The sequence below is a fragment of the Pongo abelii genome, chromosome 8, assembly GCF_028885655.2.
Source record: "Pongo abelii isolate AG06213 chromosome 8, NHGRI_mPonAbe1-v2.0_pri, whole genome shotgun sequence".
Taxonomy (NCBI): Eukaryota; Metazoa; Chordata; class Mammalia; order Primates; family Hominidae; genus Pongo; species Pongo abelii.
The window spans coordinates 27,473,272-27,487,145 of record NC_071993.2 but is presented as its reverse complement, the minus strand read 5'-3'; the positions used below and the strand labels follow the sequence as shown (position 1 = coordinate 27,487,145).

The following is a 13,874-nucleotide window of genomic DNA, read 5'->3' as shown; positions in this document are numbered from 1 at the left end:
TGTTTTAGGCACAAGCAGCATCTCAAGAAAACTTAGAGCAGTTAAGAGAGAATAATTTTGCTTCAATGAAAAGTCAGATGGAACTCAGAATTAAAGATCTGGAATCTGAACTCTCCAAAATAAAAACTTCTCAAGAAGACTTTAATAAAACCGAACTGGAAAAATATAAGCAACTCTATCTAGAAGAATTAAAAGTTAGAAAATCTTTGTCAAGTAAACTCAACAAGTAAGTCAAAATATAGAATCATAGGAAATAAATTAAGCTCATTAATTTGCCTTGAAAGCATAATTCTTAGGTTCATGAGATTAATGGGAAGTGAAAGCTAACTAGGTAATATAATTTTGGAAAATGTTAGTAAATTAACTTACCTTTAAAATGTGAGTCCAGGACAGTTTATGTCTTTCCTCTGTTTTTTTTTTTTAATTTTATATGGCTTTTCCATTAATATTCTTAGGTAGTTAACTAGATCTATGTCTTTCAGCTATGTGCTTTTGAAACTTTGTAATTTAGACATTGATATTGTCATCAGATTGCTTATCAGCATTGCCATAAATATAATTATTAATGAGTTGGGCTGTTATTTGGAAAATTTCAACTTAAACCAGAAGGGTCAAGTATCACTACTGCTCTGCACATTCTGGCACTCCATAAATGAACTTTCCTTGATTGTGATGTCTGGTATTATAACTGCAGGGTGCCGTGAGACAAACTACCCTGTATAGTTTTTCTACTACTTAAAGGCATGCTAGTGAAATAGGGAATGATTAACGTAGGGATGAAGGGAAGTATAATTTATAAAGTGGTTAAAAATAACACCTTGGTCAGCCTGAGGGAGTGTGTGGAAAACAGGTCAGGCCCCATCTCTGATGCCTTGGGGACAATGTTAGGAGCTAACTGGCTTTGAGGCTCTTTAGTTCTTTTTGATCACCAACTCAGCTGGCTTCTTTTCCCCTAGAATTTTTTGCTCTGAATTATTCCTTGGTGCCAGATGCCTAATATTTTTCCAGATAATGGGTGAAATAAATGTAAAAGGGTGGTGAAAGCAAATGCTTGCACATGTCTTGAGGAATTTTTTTTTTTTAATCTCTAAACTGGTTTACTAAATACAAGTATTTTTAGCTGGGCTTTTTCCTTTGTTCTTAGTTTTGTTAATTGTATGTATCAAAACATGATGTTTTTGATATATTTGTACATAGTGAAATGGTTATTATAGTCAAGCAAATTAACATGTTTATCATGTCACATATTTACCCTTTAAAGACAAGTATTTTTAATGGCATCCTCAGGAATCTTACCAGTGGAGCGTTCCAGAAGGCAGCAGGTGTTACCTGTGAAGCTATACATCATTGGTAGCCATTTTCTTCCCTTCCCTACTTTGCTTGAATTACTTGTTTGTTGGAAACTACCCTAGAAACATATGTACTTCTTTAGAACAGTCTAAAAATTATAATTGCATACAGTAGGCATGCTCTGACACGTTTTTCAGTGTTAAAATACTGGTTGATGGGAAATTTCATTTACTCCTATGGTAACTTTTTAAAAATTTCAAGTCTTTTAGGAATCATTTAGGGAAAAGTAAAATATTAAGCATGTGTCTTCCGCGATCTTCACAGAACTAATGAGAGGCTAGCAGAGGTCAACACCAAACTTCTTGTGGAAAAACAGCAGAGCAGATCTTTGTTCACCACTCTCACTACCAGGCCAGTCATGGAGCCACCTTGTGTTGGAAATCTTAATAATAGTTTAGATCTCAACAGAAAACTTATTCCAAGAGAAAACTTAGTGATCTCTACCTCAAATCCACGGGCTTCAAATAATAGCATGGAGAACTACTTGAGCAAGGTTAGTTATGTTGTCTTTTTTCCTTTGGGTTTCAAATTTCTCATGTAATTCTTTTTTTGTTTGTTTTTTTGAGACAGCGTTATACTCTGTTGTCCAGGCTGGAGTGCAGTGGTGCCTTCTTGGCTCACTGCAACCTCTACCTCCAGGTTCAAGCAATTCTTGTGTCTCAGCTTCTCAGGTAGCTGGGATTACAGGTGTGTGCCACCACACCCAGCTAATTTTTATATTTTTAGTAGAGACTAGGTTTCACATATTGCCAGGCTGTTCTCAAACTTCTGGTTTCAAATGATCTGCCTGCCTCAGCCTCCCGAAGTGCCGGGATTACAGGTGTGAGCCACCGTGCCCAGCCTCAAATTTCTGATATAATTCTTGTTTTTAATTTGGTGAAATACCGAGTTGTTTAATTGACTTATGCTTGATAAGTAAAGGTCATAATTATCTGTGCTAATAAACTGAGGAAACAGAAATTTTAGTTTAGTTTTTTTTTTTTAGTCCCTAGAGCTCTCATTTTCAAGAGGTACCATTTGTTAACTTTATTCAATAAATGTAACTAAACTGTCACATTTTAAATTTCTTTAAAAGCTGAATTTATTAGAAATGGAATATTATTGCCTATTGCCTGATAGCAAAAGGTATATGTTGAGATACTTTGGCTTTCCTTCTAATGAATTTGAGTTTGGCTGTGGTTGATAGCACTTTGATAGTTTCCTGGCACCATCTCAAGTGTTCCACCCTTAGTCATAAGTGAATGAGTGATTGGCATCCAAACACTTAACCACATATGGAAATTTATTATTTAAAGAACTTCAAGATAAATACTTCTTATGAATTAAACAAACTCTAACACTGATTAATTTGTATTTTTAAGTTTTGTCATTTTCTTACATAGGAGTACATTCTTAGTTGCTATTGTTACAGCATTTTTCTTTCAATTTTTGTAAAATGTGTCTATTACTGGGCAATTGCACAGCGGTTTTTAAATAGTTAAAGCAAGCAGATATGTGAATTTAAAAAATGCACTTGTGCCATTACTTGAATGATTGATGTCTAAGATGGTAGTGATATCAAGAGTGTTTAGTAAGTATGATCAAACAGAATTATTTTCTTCCTACCCAGAATTTCATGTAAAGCTTCACAGGGTCCTCATCTCCCCTGGATCCTAGCTTTACAGTTACAAGGTCCTAGCTAGCCAATATTATGTTCATATTGTTAGCTTAGTTTTGTCTTGCTTTTCTACAACAATAGAAAACCCATTGAAGAGGAACCTTGCAATCCAACCTTATGATTTCACTCATAGTACGACTTCATTTCTGGGGATCTCAAAATGAATTCAACAATGACAAGTTTTATCAATTGTAGACTTGGTAGGGAAAAAAATTCAACTATGCTTGATCCAGTTTAAGATACTTGTCTGACTTTTGACCATTTTTGACTGGGGGAACAAATTACAAAAGCTGGTTGCAATGGTGAACACTTGTAGTCCCAGCTACTTGGGAGGCTGGGGCAGGAGTATTGCTTGAGCCCAAGAGTTTAAGGTTGTAGTGTGTTTTTACTGCAACTGTGAATAGCAGCCGCACTCCAGCCTGGGCAGCATAGCAAGACCCTGTCTCTTAAAAAATTAGAGGAAGCATAAAACATTTGTTTGAACAAAAATAAATAAATAGCAGCTAGTTTTTGTTGTGTATCATTATGAAAATATCCATTTTAATCAGTGCACATTAGCTTAAGATTTAATGGTATTTTCATGATTTTAATGCAGAGGAAAAAAGTGTAGACTCATGCTAAATGAGACCTCAACCTTCTTTCTTTACCAGGCCTCATGTCCTAACAAATCATAAAAGACCAAGTCTAAGGTTTCTTAGACAGCACTGCAGCCAAGTGGCTTAACAAGGAACAAATCAAATGATTGTTTTAATACATAAATTACAAGATCTAGCCAGCTAATATTTTTTCATCATTTTGTTAGCTTAGTTTTGTCTTATTTTTCTGACAATGAGATGATCAGGGTCTAAATGCTTCAGAGTCATGAAATTTTCCTACTGGGTACAAAAAGAATGTCAAATACTTCTGTAGGCCGGGTGCAATGGTTCATGCCTATAATCCCAACACTTTGGGAGGCCGAAGCAGGAAGATCACCTGAGCTCAGGAGTTCAAGACCAGCCTGGGAAACATAGTGAGGCATAGTGAGACCTCATTTCTACAAAAAATTAAAAAAATTAGCTGGGCATGGTGGTGCATGCTTGTAGTCCCAGCTTCTTGGGAGGCTGAGGCAGGAGAATCACTTGAGCTCAGGAGCTCAAGGCTGCAGTGAGCTATGATCATGCTTCTGCACTCCAGCCTAGATGACAGAGTGAGACCCTGTCTCAAAAAATCCAAAACAATAACAAAAAACCTTCTGTAACTTACTAAGCATGATGCAAATATAAAATTTTCTCATTAGTTCCTACCAGAAAACTCAGGTAACAACATTTTATAAGATGATGAAAGAATGTATAGATAAGCAATGTAAGAGAAGATTTTTGAGGAAATGTTTTTCCTTAATTGATTTTTTTGGGGAGCAAGGGGGTGTTTATTTTTAGTATTTCTAGATAAGCTGAAAAATATTCCATTGGTATACATGGTTTCTTTGTAGGGCACTGGTTTGCCAAACCATGTTAGACTTAACAAAAGAGATTAAAAAGAACCATTCTGTCAGGTCAAGTGACTTTCATACATTAAAAAAATTTTTTTGAAAGAATAGAACTTTTAAAAATGGCATGAAACTATATTACATAAAACAGATAGAAGTAGAGTTCTCTGGCTAAAGGAGGGGTAGGGGCTCTGAAGCTGTGACTTCCTTATCCCTTAATCCTGCAATATCCTCTGTAGAACCTTAGATTTCTGTGGGACATAGTTTGAAAACTACCAGTTATGAAAGAATCCTTCTAATTAGCCAAAATTTGTTGGTACATTGTTCTTTTATAATTTTCTCCTATTCTTATATTTTAAAATGAAAAAGTATACATGAAGTTGCAGATGTGCTCCCTTTATTAATGTTGGACTTCAAGCTACCTCCGCCACCTGAAGCATAATCCCCACCTGGAAATAAATAGAAAGTCCACAGAGAAAGGACGAGCATTTTTATAAAACATAGTTTATTTATTTTACTCCATAATAGCTTTTGATTTTGTATTATGCATTAAATTATTAGCATAAGAGATTAGTAATTTATTAAGCTTTTTAATTTCCTCTAGCAGTGTTCAGTTTCTCCTAAGCTATTGCTCTATACATTGCAAAAACCATCGGTGGCACCTTGTCTACCTCAATAGGACAGTTATTAATGTCACCAAGACATTTTTCTCTCCTTTTTTCTTCCATAGTCTGTATCAGGCACTGTGTTAAGTTATTTAACTGGAGACAATAATTTTAAATTTGTATTAAGGGAAATATGAGGAAAATGTGTGATTTAATGGGAAATTAGAAATAAAATGAAAGGGACTTTTTCAAAGTCATTTAATATTTGCCAGTTTTCACTTTTAATATAGGTAAAACCATCCCAGTTTCCCACCAACCAGGACAAAACCAGACTTGTCAATACAGAAGACCCTTTTCCTAAGCTTTCAAGTGTCCCTCCCAGAGCAGCTCCCTCCTGTGTTCTGGGTCTGCCCCTTTTCCCTTTGAGCCTTTATGTCTGACCTGGTGTCCTTTTCTCAAAAGTAGTTGCCCTCAGCTGTCATTTATGTGGTAAAATATTCAAGTGTTGGCCACGCATGGTGGCTCATGCCTGTAATCCCAGCACTTTGGGAGGCCCAGGTGGGCGGATCACGAGGTCAGGAGTTTGAGACCAGCCTGTCCAATATGGTGAAACCCCGTCTCTACTAAAAAATACAAAAATAAGCTGGGCGTGGTGTTGCACGCCTGTAGTCCCAGCTACTCAAGAGGCTGAGGCAGGAGAATTGCTTGAACCCAGGAGGCAGAGGTTGTAGTGAGCCAAGATCATGCCACTGCACTCAAGCCTGGGCAACAGAGTGAGACTCCACCTCAAAAGAAAAAAAATAAATTCAAGGGTCATTGAAAAGCTGGAAGAGACTTTATGTAGCGGGAGGCCACTCCAGGGCTGGAATAGAGACAACAACTTTACACCATATACCCTTTAAGTGTTAGGGGAGAAAAATAACCTGTATTTAAATTTGTTATGCAAGATGTTTCTCTGTCTAGACAGTTAAGACTCTTCAATATTAGAGTAAGCAATTTGTTAAGAGTATTTCATTTTTATCTAAGCAAAATGTACATATTATGAAAGTATTTGTAAATAGGGTATAAAGAAATAATAAAATTTATTACACGTAGGAAGTAAATATTTAGAAGTGAGAAACTACATTACATTAGTAGTTCCTTAATACAAGTCATGTAAAAATGTATATTTTACATCATGTTTATTAATGAATAGCAATATAAGATTCGTTCAATAAAGGCTTCTCCTTTTATTTGGTATTGAGTTATTACTTTTACAGGACCTGTCTACTAATGCTATTGTCACATTATTCATTTTATAAGGCCTGTCTATAATGTTATTGTCACAGAAATATATGGAAAACAGTCTTACAAAATATCGGGAAACCTGTTAGTCAAAAAATTTTATCTTCATACCTAACATTTTTAAAGGCATTGGATATCATATCATTATCACCACAAAGTACCTATTATGCGCACTATATGGTGTACTATTTCAGACCATGTTCTGGGTATTTAGTGAGAGAATACCTTTTATAAAAAAGATTTAAATAAGAACACTCTAAATGGGCCATTTGCAATACAGTTTGAAATATTCCCACACATTTCATAATTAAGTATATAAATATAATTAGATATTTAAAAAATTGGTACTAATTTCTGAAATCAAAATTACAATTAAAGAGCTATATATTTTTTGTTTATAATTCTACCAAGTTATGAATCAAAGAAACTAAGCTTGAAAACTAGCTCCAACTTATATTTATCGTTTTTTGAGCAAATTTTCTGAAATCTTTGTGTTTACATGAATAAAGAAATGTTATTTATAATATATAGGTAGGATAATATTTATTTTCACTTACTCTTTTGCCAGTAGAATTTTCATATGACACTATGATAGCATCACTTTCTTCATGTATATATTGATGATTCTGTACCAAAAAATAGCATAGAACATACTTTAAAATTTTAATTCTCTAAAAGTAGACAATGGAAAGTGGTGGTTTTTTTTTTTTTTTTTTTTTTTTGAGTTGGAGTCTCACTCTGTTGTTCAGGCTGGAGTGCAGTGGTGCAATCTCGGCTCACTGCAACCTCCACCTCCTGGGTTAAAGCAATTCTCCTGCCTCAGCCTCCCAAGTAGATGGGACTAGAGGTGCAAGGCACCATACCTGGCTAATTTTTTTTGTATTTTAATAGAGACGGGATTTCACTATGTTGCCCAGGCTGGTCTCAAACTCCTGAGCTCAGGCAATCTGCCTGTCTTGGCTTCCCAAAGTGCTAGGATTATAGGCTTGAGCCACTGTGCCCCACCAGAAAGTTTATTTTAAGGAAAAATCCATTAAAGTGAAAAAACTGATTAAGCTTTATAAAGGTCAGAGTTTTGCTAAGAATTACAAAGTAATGCATTCATTTCAAATTATGACTTCAGTTGTTTAACCTTGTACTAATAAGGGAAAATATCGTTTCTGACATTATGTATATGCAATAGACCAATATTAATTGTGCTTTTTATCAGATTAAACAACATTACACATTTTTGAAATCTAAACTTAAAACAAGTAGGAATTTTACTTATGTGATTATTTTTATATTTAAGCAATCAAGTTAAGTGTAGTCTTTTAAGAGTATTACAGGCCACATTTTGTAAGTGATACATCATTTCTATGTTAATGTCTCTTGTCTAACTTAAATATTATAAATAACATTTGACTTATTTCAGATGCAGCAGGAGTTGGAAAAAAATATAACTAGAGAACTCGAAGAAGGTATGTTGCCAAACTTCATGAATTAAATTTAGATTAATTAATTGATTTCTGAAATAAATTGTAAATCGTGAGTGGGATCCCTTTCCATTGTTTGGCTAATAGATACTACATTAAATGTTCTTTCTTACACACATCTAATGAAAGATGTGAAAACATGAATATTCATAGTGAAGAGTATATTTTGTCTCATTAGTTCATCATGTTCCATAGCTTTAAAAAAAACTCAAGAAATCTTTGCACCTCTTTTTTTTCCGGCTCTACACTTTCTTCACTTCTGCCATCCCCATAGAACTGTAGCCAGCATGCAGAAATTATTCTTAGAAAACAAAGGCATCATCAGCTTCTCAAGGTTATGGTGGTGATTTAAGGCCCAAAGACCCCAGGCTCACTAGTAATATCTAGTCTGGAATTACAGTTCATAAGCAGTCACTTGACAGGTGACATTTGAAATCTCCAGTCATTTACTTTGTCATTGGTTTCCCTTTGCCCTCAGGAGAAGTTCCAAATTCCTTAGCATGGAATAAAAACACCCACATCAATGTGGTCCTTGACACGTTATTCAACCTTATTTCTCACCCCTTGCTGTTCTCCGGGCCCCTTTGCTCTGGCATCCAGCCACCCTAGACCACGTGGAATTCCACAGGGAGCCTCCTCAGCTCCAGCTCTTGGCATTTGCTTCTTCCTTCTGTCTGGCATATGTTTTCCTTGTACTTCAGGTATCAGTCTACATATTGCCTCCATCAAAAAGCCTACGTTATTGACTCAGAACTGGGATAGGTTTCCCTTCTGTGTGTTCCAGTAGTGCCCTGTCTTATACCTGTCATGGTATCTGTGACTCTGTGTGGAAATTGTATGTTTGTCTGTTTTTTTCAGATTATAGCATATGTTTGTTAGAGGTGGATCATATCATCTTCATCTTGTAATTCTAGTGCTTACTTTGCTCATGGTTGTTGAATAAATGAATGAAGAGTGAGAAAGCCAGGAGCTCTGATATTTAACCACAAGGATAATTAATTCAGTGTGCAACCACGGGCAAATTATATTCAATAGTAATCTTGTATAATAGTTGTGCATACATATTTTTCTTTCTTATTAATACTGACAAAATTCTCAACTCTTTTACTGACTTCCACTTAGTTAACTACGAAATCTTTTAGGTAGGGAATATAATTCTTTCTTTTTCATTCTAGCTGCTGCTGAATTGGAATCTGGATCAATAGCTTCCCCTCTAGGATCTACTGATGAGTCAAATCTAAATCAAGATCTAGTTTGGAAAGCATCAAGAGAATATGTACAGGTTTTAAAGAAAAATTATATGATCTGAAAGATAAAATTTTATTACTGGGCTGTTCATGTGACATTTTGTTTCTCATTAAATATTAATATATGACATGTAAAAATCTTTATTAAAGGAACATATTTTTGTATCACATGTGTCAGATCAAAATTTATATAGTATTTTAAACAATGTTACTTGGCTTCTTTAACTTTTAAGTGGATTTTGCCAATGAAAACCAGGAATATTGAGTTTTACGTACTCAAACTGCCCAAATGTCAGCTGTTTAAACAGCCAAACCACTAAGTTGTCATTAATACTTTAGTGCAGTTAATTGATGGTTTATTTGTATTTTGTAATTTTTATCACTATATGTAGTGGTAGACTTGGACTTAGACACATTTTATTGTGCAGGAACTGTGGTCATTGTTCATGTTTGGATGTATTACAATTGTTACAGTGCCATCAAATTTACATAATTTTAATTTTAAGCACTGATTTATATAGCTGTTCTCAGGGAGAAATAAGATTTGCCTGATTCACCTTTTCTGTTTGTTTATTTATTTTTAATTAACCTTTTGGAAATAGCCTTCAGTTTAGAGAAAATTTTGAAGTTTTAGTACAAAGACTTTCCCCTCCGAACCATTTGAGAGTAAATTGCTGACATTATGCCATCACCCCTGATTACTTTAGTGGGCATTCCTAGAAGTCAGGACATTCTACATAACTACAATGCAAACCTTGCAATCAGAAAGTCAACATTAATACATTCTAGTTTGTTACTTCTCTGTAATGTCGTTTATAGCAAAAGGATCCCATTCTAATCCATGGCTTGTATTTAGTTGTTGTATCTATTAGATTCTTTCAGTCTGGAACAGTTCCTCAGTCTTTCCTTGACCTTCATGACCTTGAATATTTTGAAGAGTAAAGTCCGGTAATATAAGAATGTCCCTCAATTGGGTTTCATGGTGATTAGATTTAGATTATATGATTTTTTGGCAGGAATATCACAGAAGTGACCCTGTGATCTTCTCATTGCATCTTACCTGTGACCCTACAGTTTTGATTTGCCCTATTATTGGCAATGTTAGCATTGATCACTAACAATGGTATCTGCTGAATTTCTCCTCTGTAATGTTATTTTCTCACCTTGTGGTTAACTAGTATTTTACGGGGAGGTAATTTGAGACTTATGTACATATCTCTACTCCTCATCGAACCCTCAATTTATTCATTTACTTGTATTAATATGAATTCATGGTTTATTTTATTCAGTGAGTTATAATTCATTAATATTGTTATTAAAAATTTGTTTTTCTTTTAAGAAATGTTCTATTTTGACAACTTCAGACTTACAGAAAGATTATAAGAGGTAGTACAAATAATTTTTGGATATTATTCTCCAAATGTTAACATTTTACTACATTTACTTTATCCTTTCTCCCCCTTCTCCTCCTGTTTTTCTAGATGAATATGAATATAGGTACTTAATACAGATTTTTTTTCTGAACTGTTTGTAGGTTGCAGACACGATGCCTCTTTATTTCTAAATAATGTGTATTTCCTAAATAAAAGGAATTACTTTACATAACTGTAGTATAATGGTCAAAATCAGGATATTAACACTGGTTCAATGTTAATATCTAATCTATAGACCTTATGCAGATTTCGCCAATTGTCTCCAAAATATCCTTGATAGCCGAGGAAGATTCAAGATGGGGGATTTTCACCAGGTGTGACGTGTTGGTCCAATTGTCCCGTTTCTGTAGTCTCCTTTTATCTGGGACAGTTCCTGAGTCTTTCTTTGATTGTCATGACATTTATGTTTTTGGAGAGTATAGGTCAGCTGTTTTGTAGGCTTTATCTCCATTTTAGTTTGTACAGTGTTTCCTCATGATTAGCTTTAGGTTGTGCCATTTGGGCGAGGCTTTCACATAGGCTGAGTTCTCTGCAATGCAGCATCTGGAGGCATCTGCTGTCACTCGCTTCCATTACTGGCCAATGTTGACTTTGATTATTTGATTTGTTCAAATAATCAAAGTCAACATCCTGCCATGTTTGTCCATGGTTAAGCTACTATATACTTTGTATTTCATAAATATCTTGTATAAAGATACTTTGAGGCTTTGTAAATATCTGGCTACTACTCAGAACTTCACCCACGAGATAAAGCATTTCATTGATGATTTGTAATAATTGGTGTATTATTATGATGGTTGCCAAATGATGACTTTCTTATTCCTTCATCCCTTCTGTATTGATAAATAGAACAAAATCAGTGAACAAATAGGGGGAGAAGGGAAAGCTTACTAATTTGGTGTTCAGATGCCCCTGGATTTGGCCAGTAGTAGCCATTTCCAGCTGACTTTGTGTCCTTCTGACCTGTCCCCCTTATTCTTTGAGCACTTCAAGGGTGCTCTTCTTTTTCTGACAGCAACCTGGCTCCCTTCATCCTGAATATATATTAAGTACTCTCTTAATGCCGTCGATAGGCTTTGGAATCTGACTTTAAGTGAAATGACATATAACAGAACCAATTTGGCCATAGGCTAAATGATACAAATAAAACATACATTCCTATGACATATTGTTGGTCACAAAAACATCACTAATCTTCTAAGTAAATACCCCAAAACATGAATATAAACATTGAAATAAATGTGAGCTCTACATATATTTAGGAAAGATTAATTTAAAAAATTAAGATACTACCCAATTTTGGGTGCATCAGTGAGTGATAGTGGTTGTAGTGTTGGTGCTGTGTTAAATCAAGGAATAAATGTTGCAAAGTGAAAAAATTGTCAGGAGCACCTGCTGCCATCATGCAGCTATTTGAACACTATTTTTGTGTTCAAAAATAGTCACAAATATGGCAGGCTCACAGAGCACTTTCATACCACATAATTGTGTACCGCAGCTTTTGTGTTATGACCATAGACCCTACAATATTTTATTTTATAGTAATTTGCATTCATTAATTCCTTTATTAACCTGCTTATCCCAGTTCAGGGTCACACATGGTCAGAGCCTCTCCTGCACTTAAGGGTGCAGGATGGGAACCAGCCCTGGACAGGACATATCCCATTGCAGGGCCACTCACATACACCTGCCCTCACTCTAACTGGGACCATGTCATGACATCAGCACATCAGATAACCTAACATGCCCAGCTTTGGGATGTAGGAGGAAACCAGAATACCTGGAAGAAACCCACACAGACAAGGGGAGAACGTGCAAACTCCACCCAGATGGGGCCCCAGTTGGAAATTCTTTTTCTCCTCAGCATGAAAATGAAATGATGTTGTTCAAGAATCTGCTGTATTTACTGATTTGTTCAATCCCCTTGCGTGTAACCAATCTCTTGTGTCCCGGCCCCTAAGCAGCTGTGCTTCCCACTCCCCCTTGGACTCCAGCACCCTTCATCAGGTTGCCTTCACCACTTTTCCTCCCAAGTTGATGCTGTCTTCACCCCGTCCTTTCCCAGACACCCTGTGCCAGGCCACCCTCTTATGCAGATGCTTCTGCCTCAGGTGCTGAAAACCCATGTGGGACTATCCTTTCCCCCTTATGGTTGCCTCCTGACTGTTCATCTTTGATAACTCATTCTATCCCATCTACTTTTCAGGAGTGCCCTTACTTGACCTCCAACCCTGTAGAGGGTGACACTCCTGATACAGGAGATAGAAAGAAATTATTTAGGCAGATAGCAAGGGTAAAAGAGTCCTTGGCAAAATTTCCCTTTTAACAAAAAGCAGGCCCCAAATAATTTCTTTTCTAACAAGGAGCAGCCTGAAAAATCGAGCTGCTGACATAGATAAGCAAGCTGAAAGCTTGCATGGGTGAATGTCGGCAATTGTGCCAATAGAAAAGGGCTACCTGAGGGCTAGGGATGTTCAACATGGAGGCTTCATCTTCCCTTTTCTTTGTATAGTAAAGGAACAGGCAACATGGCACTGGCCAGGCAGAGAACCCATCTGCATAATAAAAGATTAGGGTGGGGGTGGCCAGATTTTCATGCACTATGCAAATGGCACACCTAGCCCTAACCATTTTTTTGCACCTTATGCAAATAGCATACCTGGTCTGACCAATCTTTTGTGCCCTATGTAAATCAGACACCACCGCCTCAAGTTCATCTATAAAACCCTGTGCATTTCGCCACGGACTGGAAGACCCGCCCAGGACCCTCTCTCTGCAGGGGAGAGCTTTTCTCCTTCTCTCACCTATTAAACCTCTGCTCTTAACCTCACCCCTTGTGTGTCCGCATCCTTGATTTCCTTGGAGTGAAACAGTGAACCTCAGATATTACTCCGTCAGTGATGCCGCTTCACTCCCACACTTAGGCCCTTCTCATTTTATCCAGACTCCAGCCCCTAACTCTGTGCCACCACAACTCTGATTTTGTTTCCAGGCTTAGTCCCCATACTTTTGAACTGAAATGTTCAGGAAGAGAAAGGAGAATAGGACTCCATATACCATTTATAATCAACATGTCGAGCTCTACAAAGCAAGCATTTTTATTGGAATTGCATTGAATCTATAATTTGGGGAGAAAAGACATTTAGAATATTGAGCTATTCTGTCTTCTGTTTGTTTGTTTGTCTTTGAGATGGTGTCTCACTCTGTTGCCCAGGCTATAGTGCAGTGGTGCGATCTTGGCTCACTGCAAGCTCCGCCTCCTGGGTTCACGCCATCCTCCTGCCTCAGCCTCCCCAGTAGCTGGGACTACAGGTGCCACCACCATGCCTGGCTAATTTTGATTTTGCATTTTTAGCAG

General features: G+C 36.4%; 1 protein-coding gene across 14 annotated transcripts in view; it reads left to right on the top strand.

Moving 5' to 3' along the window:
- The window catches only part of ANKRD26 (ankyrin repeat domain containing 26), a 110,965-nt gene that overhangs the window by 87,138 nt on the left and 9,953 nt on the right, over positions 1-13,874 (top strand). For 10 of the 14 annotated variants that reach the window (XM_063727262.1, XM_024254137.3, XM_063727261.1 and 7 more), the window contains 4 exons: positions 9-226; positions 1,615-1,843; positions 7,776-7,821; positions 9,012-9,248. In XM_063727262.1, coding sequence (XP_063583332.1) covers positions 9-226; positions 1,615-1,843; positions 7,776-7,821; positions 9,012-9,145 — 627 coding nt within the window. In that variant the 3' untranslated portion in view covers positions 9,146-9,248. Of the gene's footprint in view, positions 1-8; positions 227-1,614; positions 1,844-7,775; positions 7,822-9,011; positions 9,249-13,874 lie in introns of those variants that run through there. The other 4 variants (XR_010141391.1, XR_010141390.1, XR_010141389.1 and 1 more) reach the window with 1 other exon arrangement.